The 21,742-nt window shown below is 36.3% G+C and overlaps 1 protein-coding gene across 1 annotated transcript in view; it reads left to right on the forward strand.

The window, feature by feature from the left end:
* LOC149780771 (T-cell activation inhibitor, mitochondrial-like) overlaps window positions 1-21,742 on the forward strand; it is a 50,514-nt gene that overhangs the window by 10,282 nt on the left and 18,490 nt on the right. The window contains exons 4-8 of the mRNA XM_089937849.1: window positions 900-1,134; window positions 6,166-6,389; window positions 9,345-9,436; window positions 17,459-17,700; window positions 21,551-21,682. Coding sequence (XP_089793975.1) covers window positions 900-1,134; window positions 6,166-6,389; window positions 9,345-9,436; window positions 17,459-17,700; window positions 21,551-21,682 — 925 coding nt within the window. The remainder of the gene's footprint in view (window positions 1-899; window positions 1,135-6,165; window positions 6,390-9,344; window positions 9,437-17,458; window positions 17,701-21,550; window positions 21,683-21,742) is intronic.

Raw genomic sequence — 21,742 nt, forward strand, 5'->3', positions numbered from 1 at the left:
TCTCAACACTGCAAAAAAGAACAAATCTTGATAGTGATGAACTATGTTTGACATGGAGGGATAAAAGTTTGCAAATGGTCTCTCATGATAGACTACTGGTGTTTGGGTAAATAATAACCTTTCACAGACTGAACATATCAAACATATCAGTAAAAAAGTCAATTCAGGTTTATGGCTTCTCAGTAGGATAAGACATTTTCTCCTTGAAAGGCACAGAAAACTATTTTATAACAGTTAGATACAACTCTATTTAGACTTCTATAATACACTATGGGGTAATTCACATGATTAAAAAATAGCAAAGCTGGCACATCTTCAATAAAGAGCATTTGAGCTAATATCAATCCAGAAAGAAAGCAAGCTGTAAAAAATATTACCTATTAAAGACTGAATCTGTTTGAGAAAAGCCAAATTAATATACAGGATATCACAAAATAGTGCTCCTGAATATTTACAATCACTATTCCAGTATAGGCTACCTGGCAATACTCCCCATATGTCTACCAAACAGTATAAAATTCCCAAACCAAGTAAGGAATTATTTTAAAAGTGTCTAATACTCTGGAATTTTGCTCTGGAAAGTATTCTAGTTGAGATCAGAAATGCCCACTATATTTCCTTCTTCCAAACCTAATATATCCAGTGGCTTCAGAGATGCAGCTAAAATAAATAAATTCCTCTGTATGATGCCTCAAGGTAGATTAGTTCTTTGCTAATTGTGTTACCCTCTTTAAATAAAGTCATTATTATTATTATTATTATTATTATTATTATAGTTTAAGACAAGACAGGGAAATAAAGGGGTGCAAAACTGCACAGTTTTTATCACAGGGTGAGTATGTTGTATACAATTCAATAAGCTTAAGTCCAGGCAGTCATTTATTTTCTGTTTATTGCAGGTTTGAGGAAAGTCAAAATTAGATTGGTGTCCTCTGACCTCAGAACAACTTTAACATCAATTTTGAAATCATGTGAACTTCCTCTTGACTACCTTCAAACAATTTCTACCCAGAAAACAGAGAGTGTTATTCTAGACCGACCAGTCAAATGGGACCCTTCATATTACACAGTTACTGGCAAGCCCAACCATTATCAACAAGGAAGCTACAAACCTCCTCCTCAGAAAACTTTAGGGTATTTAGAAATTTAAGTTGTTCGAGAAGGCACATTAATTTAAATATATTTTGGTTAGATATTTGATTATATTTTCTTGCAGGTTTTTTTTCAGTTAAAATCTGAGGGACATAATTTGTAAAAAAGAATAATTATTGTAATAGCTTTGAAACAAAGATAGTTGAGATAATGCTAGGTATATTTGTTCTGGACTAGAGGCTGTAACCATGTACAGCAGGCAAGTGCAACCTATGGCCAGTGGGCTGGATGTGGCCCATGGACCAGGTACAGCTTGTGGTTTGGTTTTATCCACCTATTTACATCATAGGGGTCATGCTACTAGGCAAAGTGGGCAACTAAGTTGCTGAAGTGACAATAGTTTGGTGCTTTTGGAACACTCCCTTGACTCAGCCCAGGGTTCCCATGATACCAGGAAATCAGGAAAAAAGTCAGGAGAAATGTTATATGTTTTCCAGACCATGAAAACTCCTTGAATTTTGCAAATATTTATGAAACTCAGGAAAAACCCAGGAATTTTCCACCACAACTTGATGACAGAAACAAGTATGTAACTGATCGAAACTGAACTGATTGTGAGTTAAATTTTATTGAGTTCTGACCAGAATATTCAGAGCATGCAATATGGATCGTTTGCCATAAACATATTTGTTTTGTCAATCCAAACGCTCAGTGGATTAGATTCATTTGGTAAACTGGTTATTTCACATGCAGCTTGCTATCGGTATCTTTTCTTATATGGAAGTTATGAAAATGAGTCTAGCATTACAAGAAGTCAACATGGTGGCAGCAGAGTGTTGCCATTAACCAGATGGTCTAGCAGACTTAAACACTGTTACATGTGGTCATAACATCATGAAATCGATATGAAAATTATTTATTTTCTCAGAAATTGCAAGTATTGCAATTTTTGTCTTTAATCTGCTGAAATATGAGATATTTATATGGCATTGGTGATATTTGACATGGTCCTTGCTTTTTGCATTGCTAGTTCACACGAGTACACAAATCTTTTAACCCATATGTTCATGACATCATAGGTCCAATACAATAGTCACATGATATCGGTAATAACCCATTTCAAATGTTGTATAAAAAAAATATTAAATGAAAATTGTATACTCTCTGTAATAAAACATTCAACAAAAGAACACAAAATTCTCTTGATATTTATTGCAAGAATTATTGCCTTGGATTTTTTGTATCATGTGACTACCTCATTGACATGTGCTCTCTGCTTGATGAATCTGACTGGCCAGATTCCTGCAACTGCAACAGGTTTTTGGTCATTGTTTTTGCAACAAATAGATTGAAAATTATATGTTCCTTCTGGTTTTTACAAAAGGTATCTGATTTTCATGTAATGTATTTGGATTTTGTACAGCATTAGAATGGAGTTGTTGATACCATGTGACTGTTGGACTTCAGTGTCGTTGTTTGCGATTCATGTGACTAATAATGCAAACGGTGAGTACATGGTCAGGTTTCATCTATGCTGTAGTTTCGTCAGCAGATTGAAGACATAACGATTATAATACTTGCCATTTCTGAGAAAATAAATTGATTTCATGCAGGTATGACTCAATGTAACATCATTTAAGTTGTATAGGCCCGCTGATAAGTGACTATCATATGCCACTTCTGCACGGTGGTGGCAAATTCCAATTTTTCAATAGGCATTTGCTATGACCTCACACCCCTACCGAAATATCCAAATGTGAAAAATGGGCTGGGAATATTTGAAGGAAACCCCAATTAGAAAATGGACTGTTTCAAGTCAAATTTGTAGTCTAAAATGTTGACTCTCTGAGATGAAGATTGATGCTAAACTATTATACTGTGACATGTAGCTTGAAGTATTGGTTTCAGATCTTAAATAGGTTGTTTAATAGACGATTGACCATTAACACATTCCTGTGAATGTGCAAAAGCTTATTTGCCTGGGGCTACAATAATATAAACTATATGGCTGACATGGTTGCCACCCTTTCTTAAAGATAAATTTCCAGGTCATGGCCGGGATGAAATTGATTTTTCAAGGTTCACATATGACCATTACTGAATGGAATTGATTTTTCAAGGTTCACATATAACCATTATTGAATGGAATTAAAGAACGTTTTAGCTTATAAAACAAGCATCTTTTTAAAAATAATATATGATTGACCATTAACACCTTCTGCCACAAGTTATCATTTGTAGTCGCTGCCCAATTTTTGCAGGGTATCGTTTGATTATGAGAACATACCAACTTGTGTTTCAAAACTTTAAAGCATGAATAGGTAAATAACAAGTTGTTTTAGGAATGGAATAGATGAAAGTACTTTCGTAATATATTTTTTGAAGATTTTAACTGCCATGCTTTTGTTATTTTCTTTATAAAGTCAATTTGAAACCATAAGTGATAATTGCATTTGGAATAGATGTCAATAAGATGAGTTTTCTAATGAGGTGTTTAGCTTTTCTGTAATAAATAACCTTTATTTTTGAGGTAACCAACATTTGAGTGATAGTTGTAAACATTAATCCAAGACATTTTAACACATATGATGTGTACCTCCAACAAAAACATTATGTATTATGTCACTGCATTTTGCATATGAATGCTGTTGTTGTTGTTGTTGTAGGGTTTAATGCCATTTTTCAGCACATGATAGGCTATACATGGCGGCCAGCATTAATGGTGGAGGAAGAACCCGGGAAAACCCTGGAAAGAACCACCAACCCTCGAGAAGCTACTGGCTAGCTTTCTCACATACCCACATTGGCCGAATCCGAGACTCAAACCTACGCAGACAGAGGTGAGATGGCAGTGTTCCGTAACAGAGAACGCTTTCGGCCACTCAGAGCCTTGCATATGAATGCAGATATTTGAGTGTCATTATTGGCTCACAAAAGAACGAGATTTCCTTTTTTTAAAAACTGCACAATTAATAACAATCATCAACACCGAAACTAAATTTTTTTAATATTGGTGTACTAAGAAAACTTTGATGCCATGATTCTATTGCAAATAATAGTGAAATTTCTGCTCATCCTTGAGTAAACCCCAGGGTGCAAGTTTTGGAATTTTTAGTTCCCTAAACTTTAGAACTTGCTTCTCCATAATTAACAGTACTTGTAAAACAACGATTTGCATAAACTGATTACTCATTTCATTTTGCTTCTTTTGCTGTCATGGATCACATTTGTGGTTGAGTAGGATAAGCTCCTGATTGATATTAGATACTTTAATTATATTACCTAAATAATAATATTTATAACAGTGCAATTGGTTGATTGAAATGAGATGACCTAGCACTGTTGAGACCATTATCTCTCACATAGGTAGGATTTGCATGCCTTTTAACTTTTTTTTAAATAACACCCATTTTATTTGAAACCATACAGAAAGTAATTAATTAACATGATAAAGCCAGCAGGTCTACTTTTAATTGATTGTAACAATGCAACAAATTTTCTGCAAATTGAAGCTCAAAACCGGGTCACACTTAATTAGTTTCTCAGAAATACTTGTGGACATAGCTGTGACTTTAGGTTGACACTTTTTGCAGTGGAATACAAGAGGGCATACATCATCTATCATGATTACACTGGAACTGAATTAAATAGAACAAAAACATGAATTTCACTTTACAAAAGTTAATTAACATGTATTTTTTTCTTAAAGGGCTGCCGCCAGTAGGCATTACTTATATTTTCATGGATCAAATATTGAATATTGTTATTTACGGTATACTGAGAACTTTTCTATTGGAAAACTTAGGAAAATATATGACTTATTAACAGTTGAAAATGATGTTGAATCAGATTTCAGGTCACTTTCAGCCATTTTTGATGATAACATAAGCAATATATCAAAATGTTATTTTCAAATTTTGATTGTGATTTTCTTTGTGTTCAGCAAATAGGGACCAATTCATTTGGTTTTTCTGGAAGAAAATGTGATTCACACCTAACTCACTGTGATCAGTAGATTTTCAAGTTATCGTTGGTGCAAGTTATCAAGGAAGAGATTTATGAACTGATTAGATTTAGCCTAAAAATAATTTTTGCTTTAGGTCATAAATGTATGGAATAATGCTGTGTTGTGGAATTCAAAAAGTGCTGTCAGGTAAATGTTGTTTTCTTACAAAACCCATTTTTGTGAAAATATGAAATAAGAAGGGAATCAAAAAATATTGAATGTTATGTTGAGTACATAATTGTAAAAACAAACAAGTATAAATAGTTAGCCAACTGCCAGAAGAACAAGCAATTTAATATTTCGACTTTTTAAAACTTCACCAAAATAAGAGAGTCTTAAGAATTCACTTTTAATTTAAAATAAAGAACCTGAAGTTGTAAAGTTAAGGTTATTCTTCCATGACATCAGTGTCCTCTATGGTTTGAATGGATGAAGACTATGGTGTGAAGGATTGTTTCAAACTAGTGTAGAAAAGTTTTTGACAGCCAGATTTAATTGAAGTTTTAGAAACCAAAAATATGATGTATTTTTAACTCTTTGTATTGACATTATACAAATCTAGGTACATATATCAGTTAAAATTAATTAGAATGTATATTTTCTGCTGTGCTATTATTTTAAAGTCATATGGCCAAAATGCATTGCATATATCTCTCCATCCACTTTCAAGTATGAATATAATACATTCATGTACTTAAAGAATGTCTTTAAAATATACATACAAACACAGAATTTTCAACCTAAACATAAAGTATTGCAGGACAGTTCAGTTACAAGAACGAAAGCACACACACACACAATATATATATATATATATATATATATATATATATATATATATATATATATATATATATATATATATAATCAAGATCCATGAAGAGAGACAGATAAAGGGGTCATTATTGCACATGTGCTGTCTGAGAGTGAATGTCCCAGAATCTTAAAATACATTGAGGTGATTCAGTTTCTCCTTGGAAAATGCTGACATGCTACATTAGGACTTATCATTATCTAGAATGGCATAATATATAAAGAAAGAAACAATCCTCATCATTCCTTTATAGTGGCTGGCTGAGTGAAAACATCTCCAGAATTCGAAGGTACAGTGAGACAGCTCGATTCCTGCAGGGTGAGATTGACAAGATATGTGAGAAGCTAGTTGATCTCATAGGGATGACAGGGATCCACTGGGATAATGTCTGGGGTAACAGACACTATATGGGCTGTCTCAAAACATTTGACCGGTTGTGTACCCAGCAAACTCATCGTATTCAGGGCATTCTGAAAGGTAATTTTCAACAATAAATTTCTTTGCAGACAGCTTAAGTTTTGTAAACTATTTTTGCCATTTCCGACACCAGAATTTATGTTGAAGTATATTAAGAATATCATTGGCTAGCCAGAAGGTGGTTGTATGCTTTTCATGAAAAACTGACTTTGTCTTGGGATTTACAACCCTTCTTAAGTTCTATTTTTATTTTAAAAAATTGCATTTTTATCTCACTTTGACCTAAGGCATAGTGAGCTATAGTATGACCACAGGTCCATCATGCATTGTCTGTGTTGCATCCATTGTGTGTCATGCATCCATCAATTATTGCTCTTATCAACATCAGTTCAAGAGCTGCTAGACCAGTTTACTGAATTTCATGTAATATTTTGTACATGAGAAAATAATTATTAATTTCAGTGTACAAAAAATTATATGTAAAATAAATATCATTTTGTGGTACTGACCGTGTATGAAAAACAAAAGGGATCATACCCGAACAAGTTCTATGGAACACATGCTATTCAACAACCTAACGGTACAAACTAAATGTATGTTTCCTGTCTCATTCTGCTCTCAACTCAAGAAGCCAGTTACAATAAAAATAAAAGTACTCAAAAAGATTATTTTTTTTAGAGATAGAGAGAGAGCATAATATCTTAGTGTGCAAGCTTGTCTGCACTTAAGAGCCTACTTCCTTGTAGCTGTTATGTTGTGTAATGTTGGCAAAATGATTAAGATGGCCTGAACATGTAGGGATATTATTGGTATTGGTAAATTGTATGCAATGAGTCCATGTTGTCAAGAAACTAAGTGCAACTTTTATTCTTACAGCCACAGCCTCATTTTCAAATTACAATAATAAATAGAAAGAACTTATAAGCACGTTTTAGTTAATGTGTGTGAGCGCATGTGTGTGTGTGTGTGAGAGAGAGAGAGAGAGAGAGAGAGAGAGAGAAAATTTTGTCAGTGTACAAGACCGTATTTATTCAGGACAGTTTTTAATTGTAGCTTTTGCAAAGAGAAAAAAGACTATTTCCAGTTACCTGACAGGTGTGATAATCCTCGTGTATTAGGACAAAACTACACCACTCCCATGTTAACTCATGCCCTGATAACTTGCGAAACCCACTTATAATGTGGGGTCAAGCGTGGATCACATTTTTTAAACCAGATAATACCCCAAAAATTGATCCCTATTTGTTGAACTTGAAGAAAATCGTGATCCAGATTGGTAATGGAAACTTTGATGTATTGCTCGTTTTATCATCGAAAACAGTAGATTGGACCTGGAAATTTTAATCAACACTATGAAATATCAAATTTAAAAATAGGTCATACAATTTTTTACATTTTGTTTCCAAACGACATTCCTAGTACACTGCAATTAACAATATGTAAGGAAATTTCGATCAATGAAAATGTCACTTACGCTGAGTTTAGGCAGTACTTTAATAAATACAAATTAAATAATTTTTATCTGTTGAAATTTGTGTTCTAGTTCTATCTTTTAGTTCCTTTTAAGTGTAATTGTCATAAATGCAATGTGTCCTCTTGTAATTAAACGTAAAATGTATCAATCTACCATAATAGCTATGTCCGCGAGCCTTTCTCTGAGAACCTAATTAAGTGCCGACCATGTTTTGATAACTGACTTTCGGAAGTATTTGTTGTATTGTTGCACTGAAATAAAAGCTGGCCTCCTTTGTATTTTCATGTTAGTTATGTCTTTTGAATCAAATAAAGGAGGTGGAATAAAAGAGAGTTAAAAGGCACGAAAATCCTACAAACTTAAAACCTAGCGGCTCTGGTCGTATGTCAGGTGAACTCACTTTATTTGATCAATCAAACACTTATAAATGATATTGTGTATGTAACATAAACTACCTTAAATTAATCGACTCTTTCATAACTGATTAAAGATAACAAGGCCGGCAAGTGAAATGAACACTTCGTAAAATAAAGAGCTTGATTTCACAGATATGGACCATTGTGGGCAAGCGAGTTTCAGAGAATTCTTGAACTGGCACTTAGAGATATCCTCAAAGATGATAAGAAGTTTCATTATTACTTCCAATGAAATCATGACATCAATATTGTACTAACTGAACAATAAAAAGTTTTTGATGTAGACGATTGTCTCACAAAATAAATATCGCATGTTTTTGAAAAAATGGAAACTTTTTAGGTGTGTATCAACAGTTAGTCTAGTTCCCTGCTCTGAGGACTCCCGATTTGGCAGGATAATATTAAACATCACTATGGGAACCAGACTCATCAAGAAAACAAAAAGCAGTGACGTAATGCACAGATATTTTTCACGTACACATGATGGTTGTTGAGACCAGTTGGAACAATCTTTCATATGTTGGACATTTTGAAAATAAATGTTATTTAAACAGAATAACAAACAGATTCATTAGAAAAAGCGCATTATTAAAAATTATTATAAACGTGATTGTAAAATGAGGATTCAGTCAATGAACAGCCCAGTTCCCTAACTCCACTCCCCCCACCACCACAGTTTTCTTGATGTCAAAGCAATTTTTTCTCTCAAGTTTTGGATGTCTCTCTGTAACTTGCACCTCACTTGTTACCTGTGTAATAACATTATTTCTTCATGACATATTTCAACCAAACTTAGTGGATGGCTTGCATTTAGAGTAAGGAAAAAGCCTAGTGATTTAGGGCTCAAGAAATTAAAGGTCAGGGTCACTGACTGAAAGAAGAAATATGCTTTTGACAGAGTAGCATTAGTTCTGCATTTCAGACCTGAAGCAGACTATGTGGATAGCTTGCACTTGGGTAAGGAAGAAACCAGTTTGCTTTTGGGTCGCAAGTTCAAAGATCATGGTCACTGATTTTCTGTGCAAAATTTCAGGTTCATCTTCAAGGATTATTAGATATGTGGCAGGCATATAATGTGCCATTCATGGTACTCCTACCATGTATAATATACCATTTTATTCCTAGGGCGAATGGTTGTGTTCAGCAGTAAAACGGGCATTAATCTTCATGGAGAAGTTGTGCTGGGTAGTGAAGATGTTCCAACAGAGTGGATGACTGTAAGCTTCTTTCTGATACTTTTTAATCAGGACAATGATATGAGAAAAAAAATATAGTAAAAATTCCAGCAAGAAATTTTAAGTTTTCTACTTATCAGTTCTAAAAAGGACGATGTTGTTTTTCATAACTTTTATCTCATATATTGGCCATACACTGGGCTTCAGATATAATTTACTTACTATTTTAGTGATATGTTTTGATCTTTAAAATTTTTACTGAGAGAAAAAACAAAACAACAACAGCACCCAGATAATCAGCCTTATTCTTGATGCCATTGTAGATCATTTCAATGAAATAATAGGTAATATTCCATTTCTTACGTAAAACTAAAAAACAAATTCTGTCATTAAAATAGCAGCTCTCACATTTCTCACATGCATTCGGTTACCCCCCCGTTTAAAAACCAAATTGTTTCTGAATGGTTCAACATGAGCTTGATGAAAACTTGGCAGAGGTTAACTTGTACCTGCTTTTGACCTCATAGATAAATGGGATCTGGGCCCCACTTGTATAAGACATCTGTTTTGAGGGAAAATTATCTGTAAATCTGATAAGCACCAGTTCAAGGTAATATTCTTTTGAACTTTTTAATTCATTAATCAAATTAGAGCTTTCATCCTTTAGTAATGATAACACTGCCTGTAGTTAAATGAGCTCTTTATCTGATACTAAACAGATGTGGACCAGGAATTCCCAAAGTCAACATAGCATGATCTTTAATCAGTGCCTGTCAGATCTTAATGTTACGGAATGCAGCATTACCTCAGCTAGCCTGGTAGGGCATGGAACTCGTTATCCTAGGGTCCCAGGTTGATATCCATGGTGGCCAGCATGAGTCACTGTCTTGGTGTGTCCTTAGGAAAAGCATTAGCTAAAATTAACTCAGAATGATATAGATTTGTTGTTGTTGTGGGGTTTAATGCCATTTTTCAGCACACGGTAGTCTATGTATGGCAGCCAGTATTAATGGTGGAGGAAGAACCTGGGAAAACCCCGGGAAGAACCACCAACCCACGAGAAGCTACTGGCAAGCTTTCTCAAATACCCACATTGGTCGAATCCTAGACTCGAACCCACACAGACAGAGGTGAGATGGCAGTGATCCTTAACAGAGAGCGCTTTAGACCACTCGGCCACTCGGGGCCCCCCATGATATAGATAATAATCTGTTTAAAGATTACATGAAAATGAAAAATAACCAAAACACTCTGACTGAACTTTAGTACTAAGCTCAGATTGCTGAGCCTTGTTCATGGTAAAACAGAAAAACCCAATTCTAGTAAAAATTGGCCATAATAGCTCATAAGAAAGGATGTTATTTTTTAATATGAGTTTATGGAAATATTCAGAGGGAACAGAATAATTAGTTGTAAAGATGAGAAGTTTTGCATAAGTGTTTCAAGAACAAGAAGAAAAGTATGGTAGTTTGAAATGGTTTTAGTTTTTCATTCAGTCAAATTTTTAAGGTGCTTGAAAATATTTCCCATAGTGTATAAAGACTAATTTAATTGTTTCATTGATAAAACAGATTTATTTCATTTTCGTATTTTGATTTGTTGGTATCTCTTTATAATTTTTGTTGAATAGGCAAAAAAATTACGTTTTTATTCACCATCATAGGGAATAACTGAATTTTTAAGATTGCCAAGGAAAGCATATTACATGGATATAATTTTCTCATAGGAGCATTGTAGGTACAAAGTTACATTGTGTAATGTATTTATATTAATAATATATTACCTGTTGCTATTGCATAGATTACATTTCTTGAATGGAAAAGTATCCTTATCCATATGATACAAATTCCATCCTCCCATGAGAGGAAAATTGTGGGATGTTCAGAACTAAAAGCACACAGAGACCCAGTCTATTCCCCCATATTTGTAAAACCATGCATAGCATCATCCTTTCTTTGAATGACATTTGGATTGGTCATTTCAAACATGGCCATAGAACTATTGTCGTATGTCGTCTAAATACAGTTCTGTGTAGCTAGGTCGTTTATACCCTCATTACATTGCATATTTATTTGCAATATTAGCTCTGCAACTTTTTAGGCATTTGTTGTTCTGTTTATCAGCTGTGCCATTTATCATTACCCTTTGCCTTTGGCAACTGGGTAATCTTTATCTGTTTCGTTACAATTCAGTTATGTTTGGGGCTTTTTTCCATTTTTTCTTTCCATTCGTCTCTAGATATGCTTGTAACCTCTGTTTAAGTGTGCATTTAGTGAAGATCTGGTTTGAGGTTTCATTAATTGTTTTTTGTTCAATTATAAGATTTTTTGGAAAGGCATGCACACAAGCAGTATCGTTTTTAAGTGTGTTTGCTGGTCACACAGCATTCATTTTCAGTTATAGTTCACTGCTCTGGTGGCCTAAGTGGTTAGAGTGTCCACCTCAGATGCGCGAGATAGTGGGTTCAAACACCAGACAAGTTATACCAAAGACTTGTAAAAATTGTACTTGCAGCTGCCTTGTTTGGTGCTCAGCATTATGAGGTTAGTGTTAGGACTGGTTGGCCTGGTGTCAGAATAATGTGACTGGTTGGGACATCATGCTACATGACTGTGGCGTGATGCCCCAGTGCTGTAACTATAAACAAAAGCCACATGATATGACTGAAAAAAATTTGAAATATTTGTTATAAATCCAAATCATACACACACACATACACATTTATAGTGAGTTGGAATCACACTCCATGCATTTTTATACCTTATAATTGCAAAGTCCTTGTTTCTTCCTATTCTTTGCTTTCAAGAGGTTAAATATTGCTGCTTTTATCTCATATTTAGATGATAATCCAAATGAGCCTGACTTCATTTTTTTAATTAAAATTATAACATATTATGTGTTGCTTCTTTTATTATATTTATTATCATCAGTGTATTATTATCAATTTATTATCATCAATTCTCAGGTTAAGTATTGCTCAGATTTGATAGTGTTTGACTACAGGTTTCACACCACTCATTATCATTGATTCCTTTACAAGCAGATATGGTATTGTTGCTATTATATTGCGTTTAACTTCAAGTCTCATGCAACTCATAATATTATAATCATTATTTATTATTGTCCCTTGTTATCAGAGATTTACTTTGCCATTTATCATTACCCTTTCCCTTTGGCAACTGGGTTATCGTTAAATGTTGCAAAGTGTGGGTTAATGTTGGAATAAAAATGTCCCATGGTATATACTTCCCACCTGCCTTGCTTCAACTAATTACTGTCTGAAAGATGGGTGTCTGTTTTACTGCTTATAGTCAGATGAGGGGTCCCCCTGCAGATCAATTGCCTGACTGATCAGTGGGAAGTAACCAGGCACTGGTCATTAGAACCAGCTTCAGCATGAGAACAGAGATCAGGTCTCTCACTCACAGGCAACCGATGGACCCCACTGTGGAACTAGAAGTCAGCATACGCATGCCAGACTAGAGAAGGTATGAGATCAGATTGCAGCCTGACACAGTCTTTTAAAAGTGAAGACAAAAGGATGGAGTTAGGATGGTCCTCTTACCACAGATGCTCAAGGAGCAAGCATTATCATCCTCCTGCCAACTGTGATAATAGAGACAGTCCCATCTCTGTGCATGCAAGAATATACTTGATAAGGCTTTCCCTACCCCAGGTCTCCAATTCACGAGAGACAGGCCTCCCAGGAGTGAAATCATGATGAAGACATCCTGTCAGTCTTAGAGGACTCTAATGAGTTTCAGTAGAACAGGCTGAGATGGTGCCTCCTCCTTTATGGTTCCCTGCCTCCTCCCATCCATCAGTTCAGTTGGATATGATAAGACCATAAATGAAGTTAACCATCTTTTACCCCAGGATTTGTGTCCTAAATCCTCAGGCTAAAGGGAGAAGAAAATTTTCATCAGTTTTTAGAGGCTCTTCAGGGATACTTAACACCTTGATCTTCTCCCCATTCAGCTATGGTCAGGGAGATTTTTCAAAGGTTTTGTCAGGGCCAAGAGTTTGCTAGGCAGCATAGGGGGTGGTCAGTGCCCCCCTCTACATTGAGACCTCAAGTTTCTGCATCTTGCTATAGACTACTTTCCCAAACCTGGTCTCATAGTCCTCCCACCATGTATGCTGAGGTATTACATCTCCACAGGGAAATTAACCTGACTTCCAATGATAATGTTGTGGCATAGGTATTTAAGGCTAGTTGCTTGTCACCATAGAATTGAATGCAGATCAATTTTTGCAGCCGTTTAAAGGAGGAATGTCCATTTCCACCCATGTTACAGTGCTTGTTTGAGGCAGTTGCCAAAACCTCTAGGCATTTGATGTTGCTCTGAACATGTCTAAGGTCTTAGTAGAGTACAGAAAGGGTCTTCTTTGGGCTGCTTCTCTGGACATAGAAGCCTGCTTTGGAGGGCTCATTCCATCTGGCATCTCAAAACTAGAAGGTCCAACAGAACTGGTACCTTGCATTTGCTCCTGGCCCATCAAAACCAGCTAGAAAGTATGTTCATCTATATCACTCCATGAGGCCATCAGCAAAGTTCTTTAAACAGGTGCAGTTCAGTCTAGGAAGCAACCCCGATTGAAACCTGTGCCTCACCCATCGGCTGCTCGATGGGGTCACCAGAAAGCCTACGGTTGAAGTTACAGACCCTTCTTCCTTTCCAGGATGTGGGGTAGCTTAGGGGCTCTGTCACTCTCTGGCAGTGCATCCCTTTTCCAGTAATTCCCATAGGTGCTCAACTAGCCCTCTTTTCAAAGATCTGTTTGAGTGTAATAGATGATGGGTTTGTACTTCCTATTTTAAACAGAACATATTGCCTTTAGTTCTGGGAACTTTTTTGTCTGGCAAGGGCTCCCATGCTGTTCTATCAGTGAAATATGGTGCAGTTAAAATGACAGGCACACTGCTTTATATGGAAGTGGACAGTAGAGAGTATGTAAAAACTCCCAGACTTCAGCCTTCTACTCCCTGATTTTCCTGGAATCCCTAACAAAGTGAGAGGTTTCAGCTGATTGTCAACCTTTCCACCTTCTGCAGGAGAAACCTCTCAAGATGGAGATCACAGCCTATGCCAAGAATGTCATATTGCCTGCACAGCATCTGGGTGGTCTCCGTTGATCTCCAGGATGCATACCTTCACATCCCAAATTTATCTCATCACAGGAAGTATACATTCCAGCCTAACATCCACATGCAGAGTCTTTAACAGATTAATGGGAATAGTCACTGCCCTTTTACGATCACTAGAGATCCCTATTCTCCGGTATAAAAGACAAGATCTGTCACACTGTTGACCCTTATACCGAACCTTGAGAAATCAGGACTAGCTGCCTCTCTATGTTGAAATGAATTAGTTCATGTCCTGCTAGGTCCTGACCCTTTGGGAGCCAAGACTTAGTTGTCAACTTGCCTATGTCTGTCTGTTCTGGGGAACTTGAACTCCAAACTGGGCCCGATTCCTCCAGGAAGACTATATTTGTGCATCCACCCAGTTTCCCCTTCTGGCAAAGTGGAAACTGCACAGGGATCCTGTGGCTGCTCAAATTTCTCCAGGATCAGATTTTAACCATCATTTGAGATGGTGGATAAATTGGGTCTGGTTTCTGACCAGAGTTCCTCTACATGCTCCCAAACCCCACACCTATCAGTTTATGGACACCTCAGATTTTGGGTGCTGTGCTCACTTAGAGCTGGAAGAACGGGTTCTTCAGGACCATATTGTACCACAAAGAATCTACCCTACACAATAAAAATGTGGAAATGAGGGTGGTATTGATAGCCCAAAAAGGGATGAGTCAACCCATTAAGGAGAGTATTTGTGATGGTCACTTCTGACAACACATTGGTGCTACCATGCCACAGGTGACAAGAAGGCATACAGGCCACTGCTCTGTGCAAAGAGATTTGGAATCTTCTTTGCTAAGCAGCCTTTAAAAGGATTATTTTTTTCATTTTATTACCTTCAGGGCAAGAAGAATATTTTTGGCAGCCATTCAGTCCAGGAGAGACAATGTTGTCCTCACTTAAGGATCTCTGCAGTAAGATGCCTGAGGAATGCCTGAGCAGACTACATGGAAGACCTTGATGGACTTGTTTGCAACAAGGCTAATCAACAAGCTCCCATTTTTGTTTCCCAGGTTTCAGACCAGAGGGCCTGAGCAGTGGGTGCCTTCAGCAGAAGTTGGAGTATCAGTTCACTTGTGCCTTCTCACTGTTCCTGATAATTCTGCAAGTGCTCCACAAAATTAGGATCTGCACTGCTAAGCTCATTTTCAGCTGGTGGCCTCAGTGATCAAGGTTTATCGAGCAGTTGGTGGACAGATTTAGGACACAGCCTCAGAAGAGGGACCTTCTGTTGCTGCAAAGGGGCTCTCTTTTGCACAGCAGCCCACAGATTTTCCAGTTCACACTTGACTCATCTCAAGTGATCTATCTGCCTGGACAGGTTTTCAAGCAAAGTTGCCAAGTGCATCGTTCATACCAGAAGATGCTCCATGTTAAAGATCTCTGATGCCTTTGGTACGGCCTCTACCTACTGAGATCTCCAGTCTCATATCTGTTCTAGTGATGATCAAGATCAACTATTAAATTCTGCACTTTATGATTCTATTTGACCACTTCTAGAAGGAGAAAGAAAGGTAGGAAGCATCATTTCCTTCCATTAAAGGGCTAATTTTGGCATCTACTATTTCCATTTGAATTGTCGTAATGATCAAGAGGGTTTGACGGTCCCTTCTTGAAAGGGACATTTCATTCATGGACATTAATTCTCATCAGATTCTTGCCATTGCTACCTCATTCTATTTATTTTTAAGAGACTAAATGTTCATGAGTGAGTTTCGTCCAATTCGTACTGGAAGATTTTAAGAAATCTGCATTTTGGCAGTCACACACTACTTTCAGTCTTTTAAACCATCAGCACTTCCACCACATTGGCAAATTCAGCTGCGCAATAGTGACAGGTATTGCATTACTAATATTAACATGTAGTTGGTGACAGTGGTGGTGGGAACAAATTTGAATGATGTATTATGTACTAGTCACAAACCTTGTATGGTTGTTATTCTTACTATCTTGACACTAACAGTCTTCAAAATTGCTAGCAGCAATAAAGAATTTCAGATAGTCAATCATTCCAGTATAAGTAACAGGTGATTTTAATACTTTTGGTGGTTGTGCCATTGTCTGCAGATAATCTTTGAAGTATCTCACATCCATTATTGGCACATATTGAGATTATTTAAATTGTATAAAGGGACTTTTTTAACAAAGGAACATGCAGAAATGCATAATTGAGAAGAATTAAGTAAAAGATGGGAATTAAGAAAAAGTTATTAGTCAGTAAAAGGTTATGACTACAGCCAAATAGGAGTGCTGCCTTTTTCTGGTGCATTAGATAATCAAACATATGGGGAGATATGGCAACTCCTTGAGAAATTCTAATGACAGCCTACTTTTAAATGGTCAGTTACCAAATAAATAAATTCTTTATAAACTGGCAAAAAGAAGGAGTGATATAAAAATGAAAAGAGAATGTGCCAAATCAGCACATTCTATTCTGGTGTATGCTTATAACTGATGTCCTAAAAACATGTCAAACCAGCTGGAACAAACCTGAAACCTAAGAATTGGAATTATATCATGAAAATGCAGTAAGGCCTGTCTTAAATGACCACTGCTATGTGAGACCACCCATCTTTGGAACCAGATTTATTGAATATATAGTGTTATGACCTGTCATAAAAGACCACCTGTCTTTAGGGACCATGACTTTTGGGCAAAAGGGATGGTCTTTCAAAACAGGTTCTACTGTAATATGATTATAAGTTTACTTGTAACACTGACTTGAAAGTTTTTTTTCTCCTCAATAGAATGTTAACTTGAACATAAGTGTCCATTTATTGTCACTTTTCAGGCATATAAGTTGAAGTAAACCTTAGGATTTATGTTAAACATTAAGGAATAGGAATTGCAATAGACTTTTAAATTGCCTACAAATAATTCAGGGGAGGAAATGACGATTTCATAATAGTTTTTCATTGCAGCTATTGTTATCAGTAAAGGCATACGATGCTGTACTGGAGCGCCTACCCAGGATGGAGTGGGAGCTTTCTAGACTACTTAATGGCATTAAAGTGGTGCGTGGGCAGCGCCACCAGATGATGATGGCACAGCAGTATGAGGTGCTACTCAACAAAATTCTCAACTCACTGCGGCGATGTCAGGAGGATGTTCTGAGAGAGATAGGGACAGAAGACCTTTCACACTTGGAGTTAGTACCTGAAGGGTAGGAATCTGTTAATCTATTACAAAATCATGATGGTACTGATGACCAAATTGGTGTCTGAATGTTGTAATACTGCTGTTTCTGTTGCCTGACTGATATGGTGTCTCAAATATGCAATACTGTAGTTTCTTTTGCCTGACAGATATGGTGTCTTAATATAGCAATACTGTAGTTCTGTTCCTTGACAGATGTAGTGTCTGAATATAATAATATTGCAGTATTTGTTGCTCGACAGATGTGGTGTCCAAATATTTCATTCCTGTAGTGTCTCTTGCCTGTCTGATGGTGGCATTTGAATATTGCAATACTGCAGTTTCTGTTGCTTGATAGATGTGTTGTGTGAATATTTAAATCCTGCAATTTATGTTGTCTGACTGATACATATATACCTTTGAAATGTAGTATAGGTTATTGCCTCAAACTGTATAGATATGGAGCCTTGTTTATCAAAAAGATGAGTGTATTTAACCATGTGTATGTCCCATAATGTGCAGGCATCATATAAGCTAAACTTGTCCATTATCCAAATTATCAGTGTAAACAACATATATATGTGTACCTTTATATGTAACGATGTGCTATGAAACAAACATATCCATTATCCTGATTATCAGTGTATCCAACACGTCTGTGTGTACCACGTATGTAATGATATAATATGAAACAAACATATCCATTATCCTGATTATCAGTGTATCCAACACATCTGTGTGTACCATGTATGTAATGATATAATATGAAACAAACATATCCATTATCCTGATTATCAGTGTATCCAACACATCTGTGTGTATCATGTATGTAATGATATACAGTTGAACCCGGTTATGTCGCCGGCCTAGGGGTTTGCCAAAAAGCGTCGAGATAACCAATGATCGAGATAAACGAAAACCAATATGGCGGCAATATATTAACATGTGCTTGAAATTTCTTTATGTACATGATGTGCGTTAGTAAATGAGAATGTACATGCACGTGTTTTTGGAGGATTTTTTACACAACAGTGTTGCCGCGATTTGTTTGATGAAGCGATCGGCATGCTATAAAAATGTACATACATGTTTGCTAACAACAAAAGGCATATGTGCACCAACTAACAGCAGAGATTTACCAGTATACAATACAAACCACCGTCGATTCTCGATACAAACCTTTATTATATTCTCCAACATTGCAAACACAAAGATCGCTCACAAAATCACAAAAAACGTGCGGGGTGTAGTTCGTTTTTACAAAAAGCTAACCAGTGTCAAAATTAAATTCGCGAGTCATTTCACTCTGACACAGCTCTGAAAAGTATCGTACACGCGGTTACTATCAAAAGACCGTGTTCTTGCAAAATAGGATCTCCATTCCCACGAAAGAAACTTACACGAGTCAACACCTGGCAATATTGGACCGTATATATTACTGTAGCATAAGTTAACACCCAATATAGGGATTCTTTCACTCCTGTATTTTGAGAAATAAATAATTATTTTTAATTATGCAAAACTTGTTTATTTGTTGTTTGCTATTTCTTCTTGCGGAGTTTAAGTCTCTGTAACCGTAACACGGGATTGATGGCAAAAGGAAAAGATCAATGAATAAAATGCACAAATATTAATTACCCCCTGGATTTATGTTTGGTGACATACTCCTTCTTCAAAATATCACAGCCAGTTGTAAATTAATTGACAAACTTTGCCTTGATACATGCATCATAGAACATCAGTTTTAACTTTTTATCATATCTCAGCCAACAAACAGAAGGATTAGCCATTCCATTAATTTTATCTGTTCTATTCGCATCTTCAGAAGTCGGCCAGTTGTAGGTATAGTACGGTAGCATGATTGACTGTCACAGCATACAGTACTCGGCCCAGATGTCAGCATAAGCAGATTATGATGTAACAATGCACTGCTAAGATGGGGTTGTCGATACAAACAAAGTGATTGGTCATGGGGATTGAGATAACCGACGTTAAGTGGCAAATTTGGCCTTCTTTTGTGCTCGAGATATTAGGGTTTGGCGACATAAAAGAATCGACATAACCGATGAGAAAATGCTAAGACAAAGAGAGAATTTGGCGGTTCCACTTCAAAAACGTCGACTTAATAGGGTTGGCGAGTTAACCGAGGTCGAGATAAGTGGGTTCGACTGTAATATGAAACAAACATATCCATTATCCTGATTATCAGTGTATCCAACACATCTGTGTGTACCATGTTTGTAATGATATAATATGAAACAAACATATCCATTATCCTGATTATCAGTGTATCCAACACATCTGTGTGTATCATATATGTAATGATATAATATGAAACAAACATATCCATTATCCTGATTATCACTGTATCCAACACATCAGTGTGTACCATGTATGTAATGATATAATTTAAAACAAACTTATCCATTGTCCTGATTATCAGTTATCCGAACCACATGTATGTCCATTGAATGTGCCATGGAGCAAATTACTGCTTCGGTGGCCTAGTGGTTAGAGCGTCTGCCTTGGAAGCAGGAGGTTGTGGGTTCAAACCCTGGTTGAGTCATACCAAAGACTTACAAAAATGGTACTAACAGCTGCCTTGCTAGGCATTAAGAGGTTAGTGTTAGGACTGGTCGGCCTGGTGTCAGGATAATGTGACTGGGTGGGACATCATGTTACATGTCTGCAGCATGATGCCCCAGTGCTAGACATCACAATAAGCTGTCACACTGCAGACATCATACCAATATGACTGAAAAATTCATAAACTTACGTTGAAAGTCCTAATCACAGACACACACACACACCATGGGCCAAAACCTCCTGTTTATCTTAATGATTATCTTGCTCTCCCCGTCACCACAGTGGCTTAGTGCTTAGTGTGCTCAAATCTGGACCAGAAGGATGTGGGTTGACATTCTACCCATACTAGGCCAGGTCAGTGGTCATGATGTGTCCCTGAGCAAGGTGATGTAATGTTTTATGTGTTGATATGCTGTTGAAGAAACAAGTGTGCTCCCACAAGACTGTCAAGAAGATTAGATACTAGGTTGAACCGCAGAAGGAAGCCTTTATATAATGAAATCCTTTGTGTCAAACTTACTTTAAATATGACAAACAATAGTATTTGCACTTGCACACCCTTAGTTTGTTTGTACTCCCCTACATGTTTTAAAAACAAAAAGCATCAAGGATATAAAAAAAAAGTCATTTTAAAATTTCTAACCTAATTGTTGCCAAACACTGTCAACTTGCTGGCATTTCGAGTCAAACAGGAGTTTCTTTAGTAACACAGTTTATATATTTGCATGGGCAAGTCTCAGTTTTCAAGCAAAAGATGTGATGTAGTTCACCATCGTTTTTAATCTCAATAATTTTGTAAATTTTGGAGTTACATCTCTTGGAACTATGTATACAAGAATTCCTCTTTTTTTATTTGTTCAGTCTCTTTTTAAATAATAAAACAAGACTTTGAAAATATTGGAAGCAAACAGCACAGTTTTTACTGAAATGGTCTATTCTAAAAACCAGAAAATGATAGTGAGTAGTCTGTCTGTTTGGTTTGAAACACAAGTAAGATGATGTTAGGGATCCCCTAGAAATTATAAATTGATGAATAAAAAGCATTGTTTTGGTATCCTTGATGCTTTTTGTTGTTAAAATTGGTAGGGGGCACTAACAAATGTGACAGTGTGCAAATACTATAGTATTTGTTTCTTTCAGGATTATTTTATTTTCCTCTTAGTTTCTACCATTATTAATATTAACTGTCATAAAAATGATTATTAAGGGTTTTGTTAATTAAAGCAATGCTGTATTTATGTTTATTCATTTGCTTGTTTCCATTGTTAATTTACATGTATGACTGCTTTTAGTGATTCCGGACCTCTTGCCCTGACCTCCAGTGGTCAGCTTCTGATACCTGCCTCAGTGCCTGGTTCCATGGCTGTCAAGTTCATAGCAGAGAACAAGGTCAATGCTGTTATTTTTCTTGCCAAGAATGAAAGGTAAGGATTATTGGAATTAAATAGTTTGATTTGTGGAAATATTAAACATAATTTCAGGAA

The sequence above is a fragment of the Sinohyriopsis cumingii genome, chromosome 16 (assembly GCF_028554795.1).
Source record: "Sinohyriopsis cumingii isolate HCF-2022 chromosome 16, ASM2855479v2, whole genome shotgun sequence".
NCBI lineage: Eukaryota > Metazoa > Mollusca > Bivalvia > Unionida > Unionidae > Sinohyriopsis > Sinohyriopsis cumingii.